A 22,659-nucleotide genomic window follows, 5' to 3' on the forward strand; every position below is an offset into this window, starting at 1 on the left:
AAGCAATTAGGATGAGATTAACAGAAAGGTTGTGTTCTGTATGAAACCGTTTTATTTGACTGTTTTTAGCCTCTTCTTCAAGTTTTCCCAAGCAATTAAATAAAAAGTCATTTTTGAAAGGCATTTGAGGCTGTTTTTTGAAGTTATTTTATAGATTTTATAAGTTTGGTCTTTTTAAATGTAGGTCTTTCAATCTCCTAGTTTATCCAGTACATCTTTATCAGGTATCTGATTGACAGTATCTTACTTAGTAGACTTGCGCAACATTTTTCTGCGTGCCATTTGTTTATCCCCCAAATTTGAAGCAAATAACTATCAAAAAAGTTGTATGTGGTTGTGTGTAAAGTCATTAAACTTCATGTATGAAAGCCGACTATTAGTAAAGGCAGTGTCCCTCTTTAAAAGGTCTCCCCTGACAGAGTGGTGTTAAACTGATGATGATCTTACAACTGATAACTTGCCTTTTCAGGAATATTTTATTTGAAGGGCTTGATATCACACATGGAGTTATTTAACATATCTAAAATGGTTGCTTAGCCTTTAAATGTGTGTTTAATGAACTCACCACTAACTGATACATGGAAAACCAGGTAGGTCTACCAGGTTGTGTTATTCCAGCACAGGAGCATTGGGTATTTGAGTGTAAAGGTAATTTGGGCAACGGCGGACATGCACAGAGGGCTTACACAAGTAGGCCTAAATGTAAATGTAGGCGAGTTACATTTAAAGATTTTTTTGCATTATAATTTAAAAATGTAATTATTAATTAATCACAAAGACTGAATACGAACTATTAAGCAAATTGTAATTTTATTACGTTTTTTTTTTATCCATCATGCAGTTTATATTTTGATTATTACTCAGAGTAAATCAATCAAACCACATCTCATTTTAATTTGTCTAAATTAACCTCGCGAGACTGATTTATGGCGCGTACGAAAAGAAAAAGTGATTCTTCCGTTAGTCTTTAAAAGCATCATCAAATTGCAGACACCTGTTGTCGAACAAAGTAACGGTATAGTCGAGTTAAAAGTACAAAATAAGACAATGCCATAGTTTTTGCTCTTGTTCGAATTGTCAAACAACTTTGAAAGTGGAGCGAGGGGCCAGTTGGTGAAGACATTGCGGGTTTAACGTTAGCTAGGTCCTGGAACTAAAAACGTCCAGATTGTGATGATTCACTTTCCAGTAACGTTAAAGTTAGCCAACGTTAATGTTAGCTAGCTAGCTACATTCAAAACATCAACAAACGGCGAGTTTTCTTTTTTTTTTTCTTTTTTTTTTACCGGTTAACCTTAGCTAGTAGTTAGCGTCAAATCTTAAATACATCTCCAATTTGCCCCTAAATTCAATAATGGTAAGTATGTTTCCTATGTTAATTTAAGTCTAAAGCCAGCCACTCTTAGCTTAAGGCTACCAGAAGTGTGAGCCGTTTTTAACGTTACCAACGTTATTGTGGCTAAGAAATTCTGTAACTTAGTAAACTGCACTTGTAAAGCCTAACGTTACCTAATGTAAACCATCTTATTTCGTGAGTAAATTCTACTCTCACTTTCACAGTGTGTTGATGAACAAAAAGCATGGCTTGGCTTTGTAATTAACAGGAGATGATGAAGTGTGTGAGCCACCAGCAGGCCAGCCAGCTGCTCCATAACAAGTTCATTGTGGTGATGGGAGACTCTAGTGAGTAGCCACTTAAATTCACCTTCTCGTTTTCAAAATAATCTTTTCAAAAGGAACACATTTTTAAAGTTTTACAGCAGCTCATTTCATTTGAAAAACAAAATGGTGAATATCATCACATTGCTCTTCAATGGCAGGCAGGATTAATCCATCTATGTTTTGCTGACTGTCCATTTGCCAGCTTCCAAAAGTCAGAAGAAATCTGCGTGCACCCTGGATGGTTTGGTTGTGAGCATGGGTCCGATTTTTACACTGCCACTTTTAATCCTCTCTGTATCTCACCCTTAGTTCAGAGGTCTGTGTACAAGGACCTTGTTGTGCTGTTGCAGAAGGACAAGTATCTCACTGCAACACAACTCAAGAGCAAGGCAAGTGATGTGTTGAGGGCTAATATTCACCAGGTTTGCACTTACTGATAAAAAGAAGGTGCATGAAAGGAATTCCATATTCATGACATGGCATTGTTTTTGTTTACTGTTGTCATAAGATGTGATCGCCAAAAAGTTCAATGTAGCAACCCTCCTCCACTTAAACTTGGAAAAATAATTCCTGTTTTCTCCTTCAGGGTGAGATGAGCTTTGAACAGGACTGCCTGGTGGAAGGAGGTTGCCTAAATCAAATGCACAATGGAACGGGGTACCGGGAGGTTCGGCAGTTTCAGTCTGCCCACCACCTTGTACGCTTCTACTTTGTGACGCGCGTCTACTCTGGCTACATGCAGAGCATCCTAGAAGACTTCCGCCAAGGCTTGAAACCAGATGTAGTCATTCTCAACTCCTGCGTTTGGGATATTTCAAGGTGCGTAGGTGAAGGAGTAGTCTTGCAATGCCAGACCATCCTCCACAGCGCTGCGGAGGAGGGTCTGGCTAGTCCACACAGCATTCTGGGATGGGAGAAAAACATGCTCTGGTTTATTGGCATTTCTTTAAACCAATCACAATTGTCTTGGGCGGAGCTAAGCCCTGGACAGAGCAACGGTTCCTCTGCAAAACAGAGTAAAATTACAACACAAAGAAAGCGGCGGGAAACTGACATCTGGCAGAAAAGAAGGACATCCGGCGGAATTTCCGGCAGCACCAGAACAATCCCGGAAGTGGAACGTCGTTGCTATAGACTAGTGAAAGAGTAACTAGATATAGTACTAGTAGTACTATTTACCTTGGTGATCTGTTGTTAATGTAAACATCGGGTAATTGAGGGGTCACAAAAAAGTATGTAATTTGGAATGCTGCCTGTGTTATGATGTCTAAAAGGGTGGTTGAGGTCTAATTTATTAATTTCTCCTCACCCCTGCCTCTTGATCTAACAGCAAGGGTAAGGAAGGTGTGGGTGGAAGTTAATAGCTCTCTACAACTATACAGCTGTGCTTTTCTACAGACTCAGTGTTACTGCAACATTTAAGTGATCAGGTTTGGTCAATTCTATGTTGGTGCAAGTGTGGACAGCAGTGGCAGAGGATGAAGCACTGTTTAGTTCTTCTTCTTTTTTTTGCCTGAAATAAGCACTCAGTGCTGTTTAACTAACCTGTTCCCCGGTGTAAGGTGTCCCTGGATCTCTCTTGATTAGTTTGTGCATAGTAAGTGACTTTGTTCTTTATAGGTACGTCTGTGTCTGTGTTGGGTTTTGTAGATACAACTCCAGTTGGCTTGACAACTACAAGGAGAACCTACATAAGTTATTTGATGAGCTGAAGGAGATTCTGCCGGAGGAAACCCTGGTCGTATGGAACCTCACCATGCCCTTAGGAGAGAGGATTAAAGGTGGTTTCCTGGTCCCCGAGGTATGTCATCGCCAAACCTCTGCATAATTACTAAAGAGGGAATTTATGTCTTGTTGGGTAAAATTGGCACACATCTGTCCTAAAATATTTCCTCTTACACCTTACTGGCAATTCACATGAGACACAAGAGGGTGAGGGTTGTGAAAGCACTACTGAGGCGTACATTCATTCAATTCATTATTTTCTTTGTCATATATATATATATATATATATATATATATATATATATATATATATATATATATATATATATATATATATATATAAAATTAAACAAACATATATAAATTTAAACTGGGATGATTATAAATGTTAATACGGTCACAGCATACATAGAGCAGGAGATTTGTATGGTTTCAGGTATCTGTGGAGTTCAAACTAGTCACTAAATTGGGTTAGATTATTTAAAAAAATGTCTTGGCTTGTGAAGACCATAGTAAGGTGTTAAACTAGTTTGGTTCTATTCAAATACATTCTATTTTTCCCCACACTTTGTCTAATGGAGGGTAGGCTTATTTCTCTGCATTGTCTTCTGACTACTGCTGCTCTACTGTACCAGCCTTAAAACTTTGTCCCCTCTCCCTCCTTCACCTCAGATTGAACACAAGGTTCCCCATCTGCGTTATGATGTGATTGAAGCCAACTTCTACAGCGGGACTCTGGCTGACGCCTATGGGATGGATGTGTTGGACCTTCACTTTCAGTTCCGCTTCTCCCTGCACCATCGTACGAATGACGGTGTCCACTGGAACGCCCTTGCACACCGCAAGATAACCTCTCTGCTGTTACAGCACTCTGCACAGGCCTGGGGGGTTACTATGCCCTGTCCACTGACTGCTATTGGTGAGGAGGAAATCACATATATACACACACAGACACAGGAGTAAATATACTGTATAGAGACACTTTGTGTGTCTCACTTTGACTCTAGAGTCGCTACTTGCTCCGAAGCTAATCATCGTCACTCTCTCACTTCTCCCTCGCCACACACACGCGCACACACACACACACACACACACACGCCGGCTCGACGCACACACCAACGCACAAGTATAAACTTTAGGCCACTCATAAATCAAGCTTTACTCTTAAGCTGCCAGGAACATTCTGGAATTGGTTGAGCCTTGAAAGGTCAGCGGCAACGAGGTCAAAGTTGAAATAATTTGAACTTTGAGTGCAGGGCACGGCGCCAATACTGAGCGGTGTGCGACGCCAAGGGTAGTGCTGCGCCTAGTTGGGTGGCACCGCTCTCCCCCATAGGAAAACAATGGAATGGCCAGCGCAGAGCGGTTTTACCGCGGATCAAGGCGACATTAGTCATTCAACTAAAATATGCATTTATGGCTTTTTTTTATTTATTTTTTTTAAACTAATTAAATTTCTTCTTTTAAATTATTTCTTTAAATAAATTAGGCTGACATGAGTTTGTTCTTTTTAGATCATGCTGAGGTTACTGCTCAGCAGGCAGCCAATGCAAATGCTCCCAAACCTGCAGGTAAGACATCAGATGATGGTGGTGATGATGTGTTGATTGGGATCCTTTTGTATTGGTTGATTAATAAAAAGCAAGCAAATATGGGTACAATAAATCACAATAAGCCATTATCTTCTTAATATTAATGCACTGGATATATGACATGTTTGGGTTTGTCCCTTGTTAAATTGTACACTTGATGTCCATCAGGATTGACTGTCTCATCTACAGTCAAATGTAGAAAAGTGTTTTTCAATTTTTAGATGGCATCTAATTACGGGGGGGTGGTCACGAGGTGGTGGAGATCTTAATTATAGCTTGGTAGTATAAAATCAGTTTTATCTCACAACATGCATATACATAAATATATTTTATGATTTAGAGTTTAAAATTAAATGGGATATACTAGTATAACATAAATTAGGCTTTTCTGAAATCTGCTGGGACCCTAAAAACACGATTGCAACACTGTTTCCACAGTTTAGAGAATGACCACAATTTTTTGTGTAAATCTTGGAAACTGAAGAGTTTCTCTCAGCTGCTCTTGTTTGTTTGCTGATGCCTGTCATGCTGCTTCTTCAGGATTGCATCGAGTGAATCCTTACTCAAACTACCACAGCCCTCCTCACAAAAACTATTTTCCAACAAAGTATTAAAACATAAGTATTAAAACATCCACACGGACAGGTTGTTTAGGTTTTTATGGTTTAGTTGCTGTGTATTTGATTTGTGTTCAAAATACTGTATAAAATACGATTACATCACTAATTATGTCAAATTTAAATGTTCTAGCTTATGTCTGAGTCATCTAAAGCATCAACAAATAAATGTGATGGCAATTTTCATTGATCTTAGAAAAAGCATTTGATACGGTTGATCATGAAACACTGCTACAAAAATGGAAAGGTGTGGCCCTTGACTGGTTTAAAAGCTACGTGGAAAACAGGAGTCAGTTTGTACAAGTGGGTCATCACTGGTCAATGCGCCTCAGCATTTCCTGTGGCGTCCCACAGGGGTCAATATTGAGCCCAAAATGGTTTATCCTCCACCTTTTAATGAAATGTATAGAGTATCAAATTTACAACAGTTTTTGCAGATGACACAAATGTGTTGTTGTGGGGATGCCTTACAGCACATCTTAAATGATCACAAAAGAAATGATCAAATTTATTTTATTTGGAAATTGGAATAGTAATTCTTAATGAAGTAATTGAAAGAGTATATTATAGAAAAATGTCTGGGTGTCGTACTTGACCACGTTGTGCTGGAAGCACCACATTAAATATCTGTGCACTAAGATGGCCAGGAGCATTGGAATGTTAAGTAAAAATAGAAAACTACATACTACACTACTACTACATATACTACTACTACATACACTGTACTGCATGCTTATTTTACCATATCTGATCTGATATTGTGTGGAAGTTTGGGGAAGGGCCTACAAAAGCACCTTACAACAGATTTGCACATTGCAAAAAAAAGAGCCATCAGGATAATGAATCATGTGGGGTATCATTAGCACACTAATCTGTTTTTGAATTGACAATCATTAAAAGTTATGGACATTGTCAAATTTAAAACAATAACAAATAAAATGATTTACCAGATAAAAACAAATTGTTTAAGGATAGAGAGGGGATGTTGTTGCATTTTTGTATATGCATTATTTGTTAGGGGCAGGACTATATAAGCATTATGCTTCTGCCTGCTTCTCCTCAAACTCATCCTTTTTTTCTTCTTTGAAATCAGATTATCAGTTTGTTTTATCTTTGTTTTTATCTGATTTTTTTTTTTTTTTTTCCCCGAGATAAATCAAATCAAAATGTCAGGTTCTTGTGTTGTGTTAGAGTAATTTCAAAAGACAGGAGCATAGCAAAGTATTATCTATCTTTATTAACACCCCCACCTCCCCTGTCTCCATTTCACAGAGCGACACCCATCAAAGGGAAATTATAACAGTTATGATGGCTACAGGGAGGAGTTCTTCAGTGATAACCCCTCTTTTGGTTACTTCAACTTTGAGAATTACCCACAGCCACATACATCATATCATGAGACCAGACGGGTTAGAAATGGTAAGTTGGTATGCCGATATAAATGTGGCTGAGTGTCCAAACGGATGCGTTTTCCATTAACTAGACCACCTGCACTGAAGTGTAAACGTTTGTTTTTACATGCAAGACCAATGTATCTGTTGGTCTTCTGATCTCGTTCCCATGAAAGTGTCTTTCAAAGCCTAACATGTCCTGTATGTTCTGCAGGTTTCGACTACAAGCCTCCCCACCACTTTGAGCCCTACGACGAGCACCATCATCAGGACGTGATGAAGAGCCGCCATGCCAGGCGCCACTATGCTCCGTACACCCATCACAGACCCAGATTGTACAACCACAACGGTGGCTTCTACTGAGGCAGGGAGTTTTTACAAGCTTCATATATGGTCAACTTCCATTTATTGTCATCTACTGCAGACTCTTGCCTCACCTGCAGTACATTGTTTCTCAACAGTCCCATTTGTCTGTGATGGTTCTAAGTCGTCCAGGTCATGGTAGTTCTCTTGGATAAGCAAAGGCAACTGTACTTGCTAGAAATTCTCTCATCCAAAAGGCTTCTTCAAATCTGACTGACTAGTGGGGAGTTTCAGATATTTACACACAACCCACCAGAGGTTAAATATCTGGAACTCCCCCCTAGTCAGAACCATGGGTGTATTGGTCAGATTTTGAAGAATCCTTTTGGATGAGAGCCGAAACGTCCTCAAGAATTTCTAGCAAGTCCAGTTGCCTTTGCTTATCACAGAGAACAGTCCCGTTTGTTCAACACAGAACTATACATGCTTGTAACCAGGAGCAAACACGAATCATCAAATGGCTTAGTTCACACTCAAGATTTTTAATGACCTCACATTCACATATTGGTCCTTTTTTCTTTTAGTTGTTGAATTTTCTTCTCTCTTTTTTTTTTTTTTTGAGTATGTTCTTTGCCACCAAAAATTGATTTTCAATATTTTACATTCCAAAGCATTTTTAATTCAGCACTTTAAATGTCAGTTGATGTTTTCTATGCAAGTTGATGCTAAGATTTCAAAAGGACTTTTTTAAGTTTTAACATGAATCCTTTATTAAAGTTCTAAATTAATGATCTTTCTGATAGTTCTCAATGTCCAACACAGATCAAGTATGGTATACAGATTTAGTTTCCTTTAGGTCTTAAAGGTGTTGTACTTGATATTAAGAACCTTTTTAATATAGCAGTAAACTACTATTTGCTATTTAACAATATAGTGGTGTAATGGCATCCTCAGCAGAGAATGAAGACACACTCCTCCTGTGTGTTGAAATTTAAGCTTCTTTGTTTTAATAGCCACGTGTGCATGCGAGTGCCTTGTGCATGTTGGTATCGGAGGCCAAGGGCCACGAAAAAGCATCGGTATTTGACGATCAATCCCAGACCACTTTGTTTTCTGAACATCGAGTACAGCCCCTCAAAACTTTTCAAATGTAGTTATTGTTCATCACTTAGATAAGCATTGATTGGAGAGAAGTGGTAGAGAAACTGCTTTGGAACGGTTTGCCCAAGCCTGTTTAAAATGTACATCAACCTGTGCTGTGGCACTTTAGAGGTCATGTTCCGAATGTTATACCAAGTTCTGGTTATTGATGTTATACTATTAATCTATTCATTTAATAAAATGGACTCCATAACAGAATACCTTGGTATGATAATCTACAGTAGAGATGGCATGTAATTGTGTAATGTGTATACTCCACGACAATGTACACTTGGGACCAGACAGTGGAACTTGAACTGTACATTTTGGAGCAGCTCATTTTTTAGTTTGCAGAGGACATACAGGTACAATATATCAAAAGTCAAAATTGACATTGACAGTGTTTCTTGCTCTGAAGTGAATTGCTTTTATTGTCTGAATTACTACAAATACAAAAGATACAAAGGGAAAGACTATCACTAGGTGCAAGTACAGTAAAAATGACTTAGCTTTCTCCTTTTCCCACAAAGAGTTGGTAAAATTGGGGCATACAAACACTTTCAGTGAAAACAGGACACCTTCATAATGTGACATTCAGGAGTCAAATCCATTTGGACTTCATTTAAAACACCAGTCTTACGTCAATATAAAGTCACTGCTGTGCCTTAATGTTATTAGTGCTATAGTCTGCAAATATTGGATACAATTTCCTGAGAATAGTGAAAAGAAAATGGGATAAATAAAGGAGAATGTTGGAGTAAAGTGGAAGCTGGAATGAGAATAAAGAACAAAAGCTTTTCTTGATGTACTGCTAATTATCTGTGGGCCAATGGCATGCTGTCTTAGGCCATGAGGAGGCGGTGCACTTTCTGCAGCTGCTGCTGTGATAGGACGAGGTGGTGGACTTGTTCCTGTCCACGGGTGCAAGGAATGGCAACACGACCCACAAACACTGTTCCTCCCTGCTTCTCTTCCTTGGCCTAGGAAACAATGCATAGATGTACATGTATTGACACCTTCTGACTAGAAAAGATCAAACTTTGTTAAATATTGTAGCTGATAGTGTGTGTGAGTACGGTTTTGTTTTACCTTAACAAAAGAGGAGACGGGGAAAGTGGCGAAGTCAGAGGAAGCCTTAGCTCCAGGCTGATAGGAGACAACATGTTCGGCTACTTCTCCCTGAAACAGAGAAGGGTCCAAATGTTTGGTTTTTGTATTGTTAACTTATTGACATGGTGAGGAGAACAGATATGATTCTGAAGTTGTCACCTTTAGTTTGTCCAGAGCATCACTGAGGTTCTGCAGTCGAGCTGTCTGCTCCAGCAGCTGTGCACCGGCACTAACTAGGAGAAACACAGAGAGAGAGGAGAGAAAGACAAACAATGAACCAGGACGCTCAGGCGCACACAGGAGAGGAAGGTTTGGAAACTGACACACATACACACCTGCTGTCTTCCCACTGATGTCCACCACTTTAAACTCTGAACTCAGCTTGAGCAGTGTTGACAGCATTTGGTCAGTCCTGCGATAGATGCCTGTGTTTAGTCCTTCTGGTGGCATGGAGCTTTCTTTGGACACTTTTGGTAGTTTGGGAGGGCAGAGTGGAGGCAGGGAGGCCAGCTGGGCTCTCATCTTCTCCGCCTGTAAGTTGATATACTCAGACTTTAGACAGCTAGCACAATATTATTATAATAATAATACTAACTCCAACACCAGTGTACCTTGAGTCTGTTGTTTTCATTCTTGAGGTGTTTAATACCCAGTCTCTGAGTCTCAACCTGCTGCCTGAGGAGAGGGGAGTCCACCACCTGTACTTGTCCTGCCAGGGATGGAGTCAGACCTGCTGGAGAGGGACAGGGGAAATGGTGAGACATTCAATCACTATGACAGCCTGTGCTTCTCCTTTAACAGTGTTGTGTTCCCCCCCAAAATGTAGAGACTATTTTTGTGATTCCCAAAATTGGATTGATGTCTGGTTGAATTAACACATTTACTGCTATTGCAGTATTTACAATAACACAAACTGCAGGCATAAAATATCTCACTATCAGCTGGTTGAAATAGCGTCTCAGAAGGTTGAATTAGAGGCCACACCTTTTATCAGACATAAAATGATTTTGATCTCCTTAAAAAACAATCGACAGTAATTCACCTCCTGCAGAACCCTGAACAATGGAGGCGATTCCAGAGGCAGGTGTGGCTCTCAGGCCTTCGATGGTCATCTTGGATTGGTTATTAATACGTAGTTTCAGCTCTGCCTTCTCTGCCTCTAGCTGGTCGATATCAGCCTGCAGGGCATCCATTGTCTCCTCAAACTCCCTGAAGATGAGGAGGAAAGGAAGGTGAGCGAGCAGGAAAATAAGCTGTGTTGAAATGAGTTCTGTGTGCTTCTTTATCATTCTTACTTTTCTTTTTTCTTCAGCAGGGCGAGGTTTTCATCCAGCTTGGTCTGAATCTTCTCCACACGTTCATCGGCGTCTTTGGTGGAGGTGTCCAGCTTCTTCTCCAGCAGGCTCAGACGGACGTTGGCCTCACTCAGCTCCTCACCCTGGGAAGAGGTGAGGTAAAATCACATCAATTATGCCTGTTTCGGATGCTTTTCTATTTCAAACTGGCAGACTTCTGTAAAACATTTCACAGAGAAAGGTTAGGGATTTTTGTTGGAGGTGTCACCTTGATCTTCAGGGACTTCTTGACCTCCTTGATAACCGTATCTCTGTCTTCTAGTTTAACTCCTAGACCCTCAGCGTCCGTCATCTCGGCCCTGACGGTGGATGCTCTAATCTCCACTGGAGGAGGCTGAGGACGTGGAGGACATGATCAAATAGTAAGAATTGGAACTGGGATTAAATCATTAACGGCAGAAATATTGCTTGAATTGTGTGACTCATTAACGAGAAAAACGTTAAGGCAAACAGATACCTTGCCCTGTGGTTTGTCAGCATCATACTCTCCTTCCTGCATGGCCGTGGCCATCTTGTTCATGGTAGCGATGACGGAGGTGCAGGACTGACGCAGACTCTCTGGGCCGTTGAGGCCTTGAGAGCCATACACCTTAGAAAAAGGAGTGTAGATTAATACAACAACACAACCTAAAACCAACAACCTATGTCTACTTGTCCCAAAACAACAATACGCAGGACGTGGTGTTTTTAAAAGTTAAGTTTAACATGAATCTAACAGCATTTAAAAATGCTTAGAACATCTGTACCTATTGATTCTCAATTTAAACAAAACAGAAATACCTGAAACTAAAATAGTCAGTGATAAATGTCCCATTGTTTGGGTCAAGAGTATCGGGCAAATGGAACATGATTATTAACAGTCAAACTACCTGCTCCACGGCCTTGCAGGCGATATCCTCCAGTTTGAGAGCGTTGAGCCCCTCCTGTTCTGTCAGCGGAGCGACCATCTGAGCTCCAGCTGCAGCCACCTCCTGCAGCACAGCCACCACACGGGTCAGCTGGCGCCTGCACTCCGTCAGCGACTCCGACACCTCCCAGATGAGACACAACATGTCAGTCAAATATCTACTGGTGTGTGTGTGTGTGTGTGTGTGTGTGTGTGTGTGTGTGTGTTGGAGGTGTGAATCTTCACTGATCTCCCGATTCGATTACGATTATCATGTCAGCGATTCGATATTTCGATGCATCACGATGCGTCAAATACATTTTTCTATTAAAGCTATATAGGATATTTAATTCATAGCTTTACAAAAATAAAAATCATAGCTTCAAAAACAAAACATTCTGCAGTGCTCTAATACTAAATAAATTGGATACATAAAACTACAGCACTGAGCACATGGCACTTCCTGAATGTGCAAAACATAACGGAATATGTAAACAGAAATGTTGTTAGGCCTACATTACATTTTAAACAGTAAATCGATTATGGCCCGGCCGATTATCGATGCAGCATCGTCCATGTCCACGATTCGATGCATCGATTGATTAATTTCAACACCTCTCGTGTGTGTGTGTGTGTGTGTGTGTGTGATTTTTAACTTGTCTATATGTTTGTTTCTGTATCCCGTACCTCTTGTCCAAAGTTAAGAGCAGCGGGTACTCCAACTACATCTGGTCCAGGCATGCGACGGCGGATCTTCTTACAGAACTGTTTGATATCAGAGCAGGAAGTGTCCAGGTCCTTTAGAAGAACAGTAAGGCCTGAGCTCTCCTGACCTGCTGCCAGGAACACCCGCATGCGAGCTACCTCCACTCCCATGCAGTCCAGTGCACTCTGGGTAAACTGGAGGTGAGAGGTGGGGATAAGTGATGTTAGCGGACCCTATTACTATACTCTCATTTCTGTTTATTATAGGACTTTTTTTTCTTGGAGGGAAAAAAGTATGCATTACAATTAAAAGATGAATAATCTTTCTAAACAACTACATTGTTGAGATGTCTCCTGAAATTCTTTACTCTGTACTAGGAGTAAAACCCTGCTGAAGCAGCTTAACGTACCTTAATGTGGTCAGCCAGCTGCACTGTGCAGTCTTCAGTATGATCTGCCAGATGGACACTGTGCAGTTGCTGGAAGACAAAACAACAGTGAAAAACTTTAGGTTTAAGAAAAGATTATGGGGCGGTTGCACCAAAATACATAAACGCAGTTGTTTAGTATACATTTTCATTTGATGGTAGTTGTAAAACAAATGCTCAGCAGCTGAGAGACTCATTTAAAACAATCACATAATAATCAACTATTATAATGTAATAATAGTTACATGAACATCGGAAGATCCTAACAAATGATGTTAAGAAAATGGATTCAGGGGTTTGATTAAGTGTGTGTGTTTAAAAGATGGATACAACTCTGGTAAGTTCTTTAACCACATTCTTTTGTTACCTGATAGTACTTGATGGCCTTAGTCAGAGGTTCCACCTGGACGGTCTCATCTAGCTGATCCTTATGCAGCAGGTCGATGAAATAATCCAGAGAGCGCTCATGGAAGCTCATTTCAGAGTAGAGTGTGCCCATGCGCTTAAAAACCTCCACGCTGCAGGTATTCAGAGCCCTCGAATCAGAGCAGAGAGGAGTGAAAAGAACAGACAAATTGTTACTGTATAAGGTTTACAATATCACAGCAAGATTATAATTATTATATTATTACTATTTTATTTTAGTAAAAAAAAACAATAATTGCTGGGAGCCTATACACAATTCTTCAAAATTCTCTGGAAGTAATACCATATTTTATTTCTGACACATTGGTGATAAAGTGCTTACTGTTCATATTTGTGCAGAGTGGCCTGCAGCAGGCAGAGGGAGTAGACCAGTCCTGAGGCAAAACTGCGCTGTTCTCCTGGAGGCCCTCTGAGCCCCGTCCCCTGGGCCAAGTTCCCATTCAAGTCAAACTTCTCCTGGGCCTGTTTACTGATCAGCTCGGCCTACCAGGTAAGGGTACACGCACAGAAGCATTCATTATTACTAGGCACAGCAAAATGAGTTCACAGTGATCCGGATTAGACAAAAAGATACTTGTACTCATTTGTCCACATACCTTGCAGATAAGCCTCGGGATGAGCAGAAGGACCAGAATACAGTCGTGATCTCCACCATGACGGAGGAAGGAGTCCGGCATGAAGGAGGTGAGGAGGGATACCTGTCTGTTTGACTGAGCCACTTCCATTTTCCTCAGCTCCATCTCAATGGCCTAGGAACACAGATTATAAGCAAATGTTGTTAAAAGGTGTAAACTCATCATTCCTGGCACGGTAACACATGAAGGTTTCCTACCTTGGCATAAGCCTTGGTCTCTGCAAACTTAATCTTGAAGTCAAATAGTTCAGCAGGCGGTTGTTGAACTTGTTCGGCATTTGCATTCTGCTGGCTGATCAGCTCTCTGTTGGCCTCCTGGTGCGTAGGGGAAAAGCACATACAGTGTCAGAGCATCCACCCTGTAGGCTTCCTCATCCAGTGTACAGGAGGCAAATTCCCTAACAACTAAGTTGTATGGCAATAATGTAATGAATCCTCTGCTTATTTCCTTGAGCATGCGTGTTTCCCTCCTCTCCACCCACCTGTAGGCTGGTGGTGAGGTCTCTGTATTTGCGGATGGTCTGCTGGTAATCAGCTACAGTCTCCTGGGCAGCCTCCACCCTTTTTTCAGCCTCTCTGACCTTTGCTGCACTCAGGTCCACCTGCTCCCTCAGTTCCATTTCCGTCTCCCGGCCATTCTCCTGGAGCTCATCGTTCATCTCATTAATGGCCTCCTATTGTTACAGGAAATAAATTCAGTGATAACTGTCCTATGTTTTTAGCTTATTCTACTTCTTTTCAACCTTTGTACTAATTTCCTGGTTACTTATACCATTATGTTGCTACGAATTTACCTTAAAATGAGAATCTAATTGTGAATACTTGCATAGTTTAACATAGTTTGTATTGTAAGACAGGAATCATAAATGCATTTGTACAGACCAAATCAGTGACGGTTTCTCTCAGCTCTCTGACTTTCTCCTCCAGGTCGAGGTTCCTCTCTGTGAGGGTCTCCACCATCTCCTCTGACCCCAGAGCAGCATCCACCTGGTAACAAACAATATATATAGCTCAGCCTAAACTTGTTCTGTTAATAACAGTATTTGACTTGGTTTCGTTTATTTTCACCATATTAATGTGCAACCTCCAGAAAGCATCATCAGAGACTCATGAAAACATTTCCTCTCTGTAATCCTATTCCTCCTCTTTTCTTGACTTTACCTGCTCCTTTAGTTCATCAATAGTGGCCTCCGCCTGCTTGATATCCTCCTGCAGTTTTTCCTTCTGAGTTCTCAGAGTCTCCAGCTCAGAGTTCTTCTTCTCCATCTGCTTCTGCAGCTTTACATGCTCCTGCTTCTCCGAAGTAGACAGGTCACGCATCCTGAGGAGGAAAAGGAAAATTACGAGGTTATTTATTGGGTTCAGACCAAAATGTTGACAGCTGAAACTGCCAAATGCCCATTCCAGACCTTGTATTCATGGACTCTTTTTAGGACTAAGTTTATTTATTCATTTATTTATTTATACTTTAATCAAAAACAGCTTTTTAATGACATTTGACTGACCGAACCAGTGCCTCCTTTAGTCTGCCATTCTGCTCCTCCAGCTGTTTGACATGGTAACTTGAAGCGGCTCCATCTGAGCCTGCAGAAGAAAACGAAAAGGGTCAGGGAAAGCAGGGCATGAATAGAGTAGAAAGAAAGGAGACACACAGATATAAGGCCTTTGCGGATTAGTGAAAAGAGTGCACACCTTTCTCTGAAATCTCATGTCTAAGGATCTCCAGGTCCATGGAGAGCTCCTCCGTCTTCTCTTTCAGCGTGTCCACCTCCACTTGCAGTGACTCGGCCCGCTCTTCAGCCATCTCTTTGTCCAGTGTGGCCATCTCTATGGCGTCTGCCGTGTCGGACATCTCTTCCATGTAGCGGTCCTTGGCCTCCTGTGCCTCACGGGCATCCTGGGAGGAGGAGATACAAAATAAAACTCTAGAAAATCATGTATGATGAGAGTGAAGCTGCTTCTTTAAAATTCTACATGTCTTAAACATATCAATCATTACATGTCCTACAAATTAGCATTATTCTAATCTTTGTTGCAATATATTGTATAATCGATAATGGTATAATTGAGCATTAAGACATTGTTAGTACTATATTTTCCTGTGTACCTTCTTGGCCTCTTTCAGTTGTTTCTGCAGATCAGCCTGCTGCTCTTGCATTTTGGTCTTCCACTCCTGAAGCTGCTCCAGCTGGATCTTGTATTTCTCGAGCTCCTTCAGCTTGGCTTTGTCCTCTGTCCGTTTCATCTTCAGCGTTTCCAGCTTCTCCTCCAGGTCCTTGACCTGAGCTCGCATTGATTCCTCCTCCTGAGAAGGATGGATGGGTGGAGGGGAGAATCAAGAGGACAGTTTAAATCTGCTGCCTCTAGTATAATATAGTATTGTATTAACTGGACTTCATTTATGTCCCAAGATTTTATTTTAAGACAGTAAAGAAACAAAAAACATTTATCAAGTATCACCACCAAAAACCCAGAACAAGATGATAAATGCTGCTCCAAATTAATTTGCAAATAAGTTCCTCAAAGCTTTGAAAAAAATTATTATTTTTTATAATAATGAGCGTCTGTTACATTGAAACCATTGTCAAATGAGTTGCTACAAAGCTAATTAAGACTATCAGCTCCACACCACTCTCTCTGTATTTCTCAGTTTGGCTGTGTTCAGAAGATTGTGTCGTACAGTGACTTTCGCACGCAGAAACTCTAGTGAAGATCATGACCTCTTCTGAAGAGTCATCATGTTTTTTTTAATCCTCCGTGTCCTCCTTGGCTACTAGCAACTGTGTGGGGGAGGGGTGGGGGCTGAGCGCGATCACGAAAGGCTTGTATCATGTGGACGCGCCGACAGTTTTGTTGTCATTACTTTGAATTCCTCATGGGGGGAGACAGAAACTACATACTAGACGTAGCTTTAACAAACTTCAACCTCTGAATTCACCGCCTCAACAGGAACCTAACATTTAAGAGCTATGGAGAAAGATTAATCAATTCCCTCCAAACACAATGATGGAATTGGGTGTCTGAGAAAGTTAAACCATGCATCATCATCACCACATAATTAATTGTGATGACATTACAAAACTCAAGTATTCAAGGGTCACCCGATGAGTTTGTTAGTAAAGTCATGCCAGGTATCATCAGCATGCATGTAGCCATTAGAAAACTCTACCTGCTTGGAAATGGCAGGTTCCACCTGGTCAAACAATGAAAACATGGATGTAATGGGACAAAATGCCAGATATAATGGAAAAATAGGAACAAAATGATGGAGATGTGACATACTGACAAAGCTGGAAGCACCGAAAAAATGAATCAATCTTTAAAAGAGCAAATGTTGATCTCCTGTGCTGTTGATATTGTCATGAATTCCATATGAAAAATGAAACGTGTTGAATGAGCATTTTATTTTTTTATTTTTTGTCAGTGACCCACCTTGCTTGGAGTAGCCGGGACCGGGACTGCCACTGCTGCAGGCGACCCGCTGGGCTGAGGAATAACAGGAGCCCCCAGTGCGCCCTGATGGGAGGACAGGCCCGCCTCACTCACATCACCAGACAGATGGGACAGGCTCTCACGAGACGCCTGTTGACCAAGGCAGGTATGTGTTAGAGAGTTGCTAGAGGGAGAAGATGAGGAAGGAAACGGAGAAAGAAAAGGAAGTAATGTGTGGTGTTGAGTATTTGAATGTCAGTAAAGAGCTTCTCCCACACAATTTTGATGAACCTAGTAGAAGAGTGAACATCCAGTGTTACATGCTGTGCCGCCGGTTTCATTTTAGCTTATGGGCTAAAATACAATAATCTTCCTGACTTCATGCGTCTTCCAAAACCAAACATTTCACCTCCCAGTGTCCCTCACAAGAGATGTTGTTCAAGTTCACACAGACACCACTTTAAGTTTTTTTTATCTGGTAGAGCGCTGCACCTGTGCACCGAAGGACAACAAATCACCAGTTATCCGTGACAAAACAAATCACCACTCCCAGTGAAGTAACAGGTGTTACCCTGATATGACAGAGCGTACCATGCGCGGCAGGTTGGAGCGTCCGGAGGAACGTACCAAGAGGGAGGGGAGGGAGGTGGCAGGCGTAAGACGACTTGGAGTGGTCCACTGCCACAGTGCGATTATAGAGACTGTGTTAGGACTCAAGAGTTATTTGTAAAACTCAGCTGCAAAGTTAGCTTGACGGTACAAAATGAAACCGCTTACTTATTCGTACACATTATAATTAGCAAGTCGGTTATACAAACATCCTGTTTTTTAATGCTCCCATTGTATATGACATTTGTACAAGTGCAGACAAGTACAACCAGCTTTAAAAAAAAAAAAAAAAACTGTTCTTTAAATCATAAGAAACAATTATCAGACAAAGTATGTACTTATCATTCAACACAAAAATGCATGGCCTTTGAAAAGATTTCAAACATTTGAAGCTGTGCCCTTGATTTAACTTGCCAAGCACCCACAAAAAGTTGGAACAATAAAATAACAAAACTTTTCAGAATCAACTGTTGTTTTTCACCACTGTCTGCTGTAGACAAGCTCACCTTGGCAGAGCGGCGGGTAGAGGACTGGAGGAGAGGAGGTGAGTAGCAGAAAGAGGGAGGGATACGCACACACGCGCGCACACACACACACACACAAAAAGATATACATACACACACGCATACATCCAGTGGTGAAGCAAGATAAGAGATTAGCAGCACATAAGAAGCATACCCACTGTCCACTGATCATAGTTGTGACGGCTGCATGCACCATTTAAAACCATCTTAAAGAATAGCTCTTCTGGATGACTCGAGCCAAAGGAGCAGAATAAAATGTGAACTCATGCAATGGTGTTAAAACAGTGGCAAAAATATCACTAATTGTGGGGCCAAAAGGAATGACAAAGACACCATAATACAACGTATTCTATTATGATATACGCCTTACAACGGTCGTAATTTCACATCGAAATGTTTATGCTGAATGCCTTTACCAGAATAAAAAAATAAAATGAAATGAGCAAACAGATCTGGTGTACAGAACAGAGTGCGGCCACAGAAAAGCAAGAGAAAATACAGTATGAATGACATCTATCAACGACAAGAGATGTCCCGTGCAAAGTTCAACACGTAAAAGAATAAAATAAATACAAAAGATGAGTTGCCACATTAGTGTGATTAAGAACAACAAAGGCAAAAGCAAATGTGTTTAATTTAAATATTTCTACCTTCTTAACGTTCACAGGTGTCTGCAAAAGGTTTTCAGAAAAACAAAAATGAGAAGTCAACCAAAAGGCTGAGAGGCAAAACAGAAACCCTTTAACATTGTACAGAAAAAAAGGGGGGGAACATTTTGAAACAAAGCACCTTTAGTCTGGTAAAGAAGTCTGATTCATCTTGGTTAACACATTTAAACCTACCTAACTGCTCTGGAAAGGGCAGGAATTGAATTAAAGTGTAAGTAATTAACTTTAAAAGAGTGAATAAATGGACATCTTTCTTAAATCTACACTGCATACAAAGATCCACAGGAATCCAACCATGTTCAAAACCAAGTCATGGAAACAACACAAGTTTACTGAACTGACAAAAGGACTTTAAAAAAAGCAGTGCGGTGCATATAATTGTTGCCTACCTGCTTGGTTGTTCTGGGAGTCTCAGGAATGTCTGCAGAAAAGAAATTAAGAATGATTATGTACTGTTATTATTATTAACTTGGAGGTACTTAAGGTATAAAAGTATGAATTTCAAACACAGCTGTGGTTGACACTCACCTTTTTGCCTGGGTATCTTTGCAATGCCTGATTCAGGAGTATCTGGTGAGGTTGCACTGGAGCCGTCTTCCACCACGTGGAGCTGTACAGAGTGACAGAGAAACATAGGTGGTGATTAGGACAACACGGACATGAAATGGGAGCAGGAACAAATGTTTATTTGTAGTCATAAATTCAGAAAAAAAGGTTCATCAAACAACAATCAACAAAACCATTGACACTTTTCAGACTAATTAAAGTATACATGCATCCTTACATCACAACAATTTTTTTTTGTCACTAACCTGGGACTGTCTGACAAATATCCCGTGATTTTCCTCACAGGCGAAGTAGCGTTTTCCCTGCACAGTGCCATCGTTCTTGCCTTTGGCCTCATCCAGTATGACGCCTACCCATTTCCCAGAGGCAAAGAGGGTGGCACCGATATAGGCAACAGTTCCACGCTGACCCTTCCCTATCACCTCCACTGTAGAGCCAATCTAGGAGAGGAGGAGCAGAGATAAGAAGATAAGACTGTGAGTCATTATGCACACTAGTAATTTGTTTATGTCCATACATTTGTTCCTTTCTTTTGTCTGTATTGAAAAGTGACCTACCTTTGGAGGTTTACTACTCTCCACCGTTCCTGTGCTGCTCATTTTGCTGATCAATGGGCTGGTCAGCTGGAGGATTTGGGATATAGATGTGGGGAAGTAGAAAGAAAGATGAGGAAATGTGGAAGAGAGAAAGTATAGGAAGGTTGGTTGCAAATGGGAATGAGGGGTAAGGTGGGAGAAGTAGAGAGATGGGGAAGAGGGAAGGTCAGGTCATTACATACCAGAGAATTTATTGTTTCAATTTCTGAATTCTTCAGACATGGTGACTTTTTATATTTTAATCTCGGTCAAATTGACGTAGCTTACTATGTACGACAAATAATGTTTAATACTGTACACCAGACCTGCAAAAGACCGGAACAAACAGTATTGTTTTATGTGCAACAACAATGACCCATAATTCTCCCTGCTCCAGCTATTAAGAGCAATCTTAGAAATCAAAAATATTAAATGACAGAGTCCTAAGGCCACAAAACACAGCAACACACTCATGCACCCAGTCATATGTCCTGACTTCCTGATAAACAAGGCATATCCCTGCCTTGCTCACACAAAGATGCTTATTCAAGACAAACTAGGACTGCACTAATCCTTTTATGGAGCTGTAGGGACATGTGAATTCACGCTGCCTCACAGTTCTAAACCACAGGGCAAAAAAACTGGATAGACTTTATCAAAGCCTTATGATAGAAGCGGAGTTTTGCAGAACCCTCTAGAATAAATACTAATTGAGATTAATGGGAACAAATCTTAACCAAAAGGACAGAAACTTAATTTTCTCCACAGGATATCTAGAGTTACCCAAATTATATTCTTCTCGTGTGAGGACCCAATTTGCAACCAAGTGAACCCTCCATCAACTGTATGGTGAGTGCCACAAACCATTAGCTTTTTATAGGTTTAGCCATTATAATGTAATGATTTCTACTGATTAAGTGCATCAATCAAAATTAACACTGATGTACTAAATTAGATATTATTTAATATTGAGTGTCCATGTTACTCACCCGGGGGGTATAAGAATGTCGTCTGTTCAAAGCCATATTAGCAAGTTATGATGGTTTCACCTCCAGTACAAAGATAAGGCTCAAGTGGTTATTTTTCTCTGCTATATTACATCCCTTCGTCTTTTTCCAGAGAGAGGAGAGGACAATACAAGACTGTGATTTCAGGGAGGGATCCTATGTGGTGCATCACAAAACGTCACAGCTGATTTGAACTGATAAAAGGGAGGGTAATATCTAGCGGTCTTCCCACAGAAACAACACATGGATGTTAGCTTGATGCTTTACATGGAGCCACTTGAATAGTGATGAGATAATCAATTTACTGGCCTACATTTATTTGGGAGTAGGTAAAGGAGTTGTAACGTGTAGAGTAATTGCTGTGTCTTCCACCTTTCTTTGATACATTAACGTTATATGCTCGTATTTCACAACTTATATCATAGCTAATGTTAAACGAACTAACATGTTAAAAAGGAGCTCGTTTAAATATTCAATTAACGTTAGTTACCAGCTGACAGTGGCTGTCTTAGCTAATATTTTTTTCGCTTGGTACCGTTTAGAGTCAGGTCTAGGTTAATTTAATGACTTGATTTTAATTCTGTCAAAAAAACACAATGCAATAAAAACAGCAGCTTTTCGACAGAAGAGGACAAAGTGCGATAAGAAGAAATCAAGACAATCAAGCTAGCCTGCTTTATTGTTGCTGCATTGTTAGCTTGAGTTACGTTCAAAATAATACTGACAGCCATACACAAAATTACTTTAAAATCGCTTAACCTTACGCTTTACTTTGCCATATGTTTAGTTATACACCAGAACTGAGTTAAAAGCTAACGTTAACGTTAAAACTGGCCAAGTCGGCTTAGCAAGCCAGCTAAAGTCACAAAGGAAGGTAACGTTACAGTTACGAAACTAACACAGAATACCTGTATTCAGTAATTTAGCTTACCTGGCATACACAGAGATTCCTGTCTTTAAATGTAACTGTTTAAGGTGTTCATGCAGATAGCTAAACAATGATCCTCTGTTGGTATTTCTTTTGGCTACCTAGCTCGAAAATCCGGTAGTCTTTTTCGTTTTTTGACAGGTCACTTCCGGTGGCCTGACAGACCAAAGATAAGATGAATAGTGAGAATTAGCGCCCCTGGTGGCTGCACCCATTTCTTTATTTTTTTTTTTAAAAACAGCCTTTAATTTACAGCCCAATGCACATTTGGGATGGGGTGGCCTTTCTTCCTTTTGTCCATTTTACTCTTTTCTTTTTTACAAGGTCTTCATGGGAGTTTGCCATTTTCAGCTTCTTGAGGACCTAAAGTTGGGG

At 40.6% G+C, this 22,659-nt stretch overlaps 2 protein-coding genes across 6 annotated transcripts; one reads left to right on the forward strand and one right to left on the reverse strand.

The window, feature by feature from the left end:
• The first annotated feature begins 1,607 nt into the window (after nt 1–1,607).
• On the forward strand, nt 1,608–7,350 carry fam113 (family with sequence similarity 113). The gene is made up of 8 exons (XM_078276638.1): nt 1,608–1,683; nt 1,972–2,051; nt 2,249–2,481; nt 3,313–3,463; nt 4,060–4,306; nt 4,902–4,958; nt 6,869–7,015; nt 7,202–7,350. The coding sequence occupies exons 1-8, from the start codon at nt 1,608–1,610 to the stop codon at nt 7,348–7,350; spliced, it is 1,140 nt and encodes a 379-aa protein (XP_078132764.1).
• Nucleotides 7,351–8,833: 1,483 nt separating this feature from the next.
• LOC144534079 (dynactin subunit 1-like) lies at nt 8,834–22,434 on the reverse strand. Of its 5 annotated transcripts, none has more exons than XM_078275759.1 (31): nt 22,288–22,434; nt 20,332–20,397; nt 20,020–20,214; nt 19,736–19,817; nt 19,597–19,628; nt 19,190–19,210; nt 17,998–18,084; nt 17,407–17,556; nt 17,144–17,167; nt 16,082–16,279; nt 15,667–15,871; nt 15,480–15,558; nt 15,136–15,295; nt 14,857–14,961; nt 14,457–14,648; nt 14,173–14,289; nt 13,937–14,089; nt 13,663–13,823; nt 13,282–13,450; nt 12,897–12,965; nt 12,469–12,681; nt 11,765–11,926; nt 11,353–11,484; nt 11,104–11,229; nt 10,836–10,978; nt 10,583–10,749; nt 10,152–10,270; nt 9,876–10,071; nt 9,700–9,773; nt 9,520–9,609; nt 8,834–9,410 (listed from the first exon to the last, which is right to left on the reverse strand). In XM_078275759.1, the coding sequence occupies exons 2-31, from the start codon at nt 20,371–20,373 to the stop codon at nt 9,273–9,275; spliced, it is 3,801 nt and encodes a 1,266-aa protein (XP_078131885.1). In that variant the 5' UTR covers nt 20,374–20,397; nt 22,288–22,434; the 3' UTR covers nt 8,834–9,272. The 5 variants fall into 5 exon arrangements, with proteins under 5 accessions (XP_078131885.1, XP_078131884.1, XP_078131887.1 ...); XM_078275758.1 differs by having other exon boundaries at nt 10,152–10,273; XM_078275761.1 differs by lacking the exon at nt 17,998–18,084 and having other exon boundaries at nt 10,152–10,273.
• Nucleotides 22,435–22,659: the final 225 nt, after the last annotated feature.

Source organism: Sander vitreus, chromosome 19, assembly GCF_031162955.1.
Source record: "Sander vitreus isolate 19-12246 chromosome 19, sanVit1, whole genome shotgun sequence".
NCBI classification, from domain to species: domain Eukaryota; kingdom Metazoa; phylum Chordata; class Actinopteri; order Perciformes; family Percidae; genus Sander; species Sander vitreus.

Coding starts and splice junctions, on each gene's coding strand:
- fam113 (XM_078276638.1), top strand. CDS start 1,608: ATGATGAAGTGTGTGAGCCACCAGCAGGCCAGCCAGCTGCTCCATAAC. Junction 1,684..1,971: donor TGTGGTGATGGGAGACTCTA/GTGAGTAGCCAC, acceptor TCTCACCCTTAG/TTCAGAGGTCTGTGTACAAG. Junction 2,052..2,248: donor CAACACAACTCAAGAGCAAG/GCAAGTGATGTG, acceptor TTTCTCCTTCAG/GGTGAGATGAGCTTTGAACA.
- LOC144534079 (XM_078275758.1), bottom strand. CDS start 20,373: ATGAGCAGCACAGGAACGGTGGAGAGTAGTAAACCTCCAAAG. Junction 19,818..20,019: donor TATTTGTCAGACAGTCCCAG/GTTAGTGACAAA, acceptor CACTCTGTACAG/CTCCACGTGGTGGAAGACGG. Junction 17,557..17,997: donor GCTCCAACCTGCCGCGCATG/GTACGCTCTGTC, acceptor CTTGGTCAACAG/GCGTCTCGTGAGAGCCTGTC.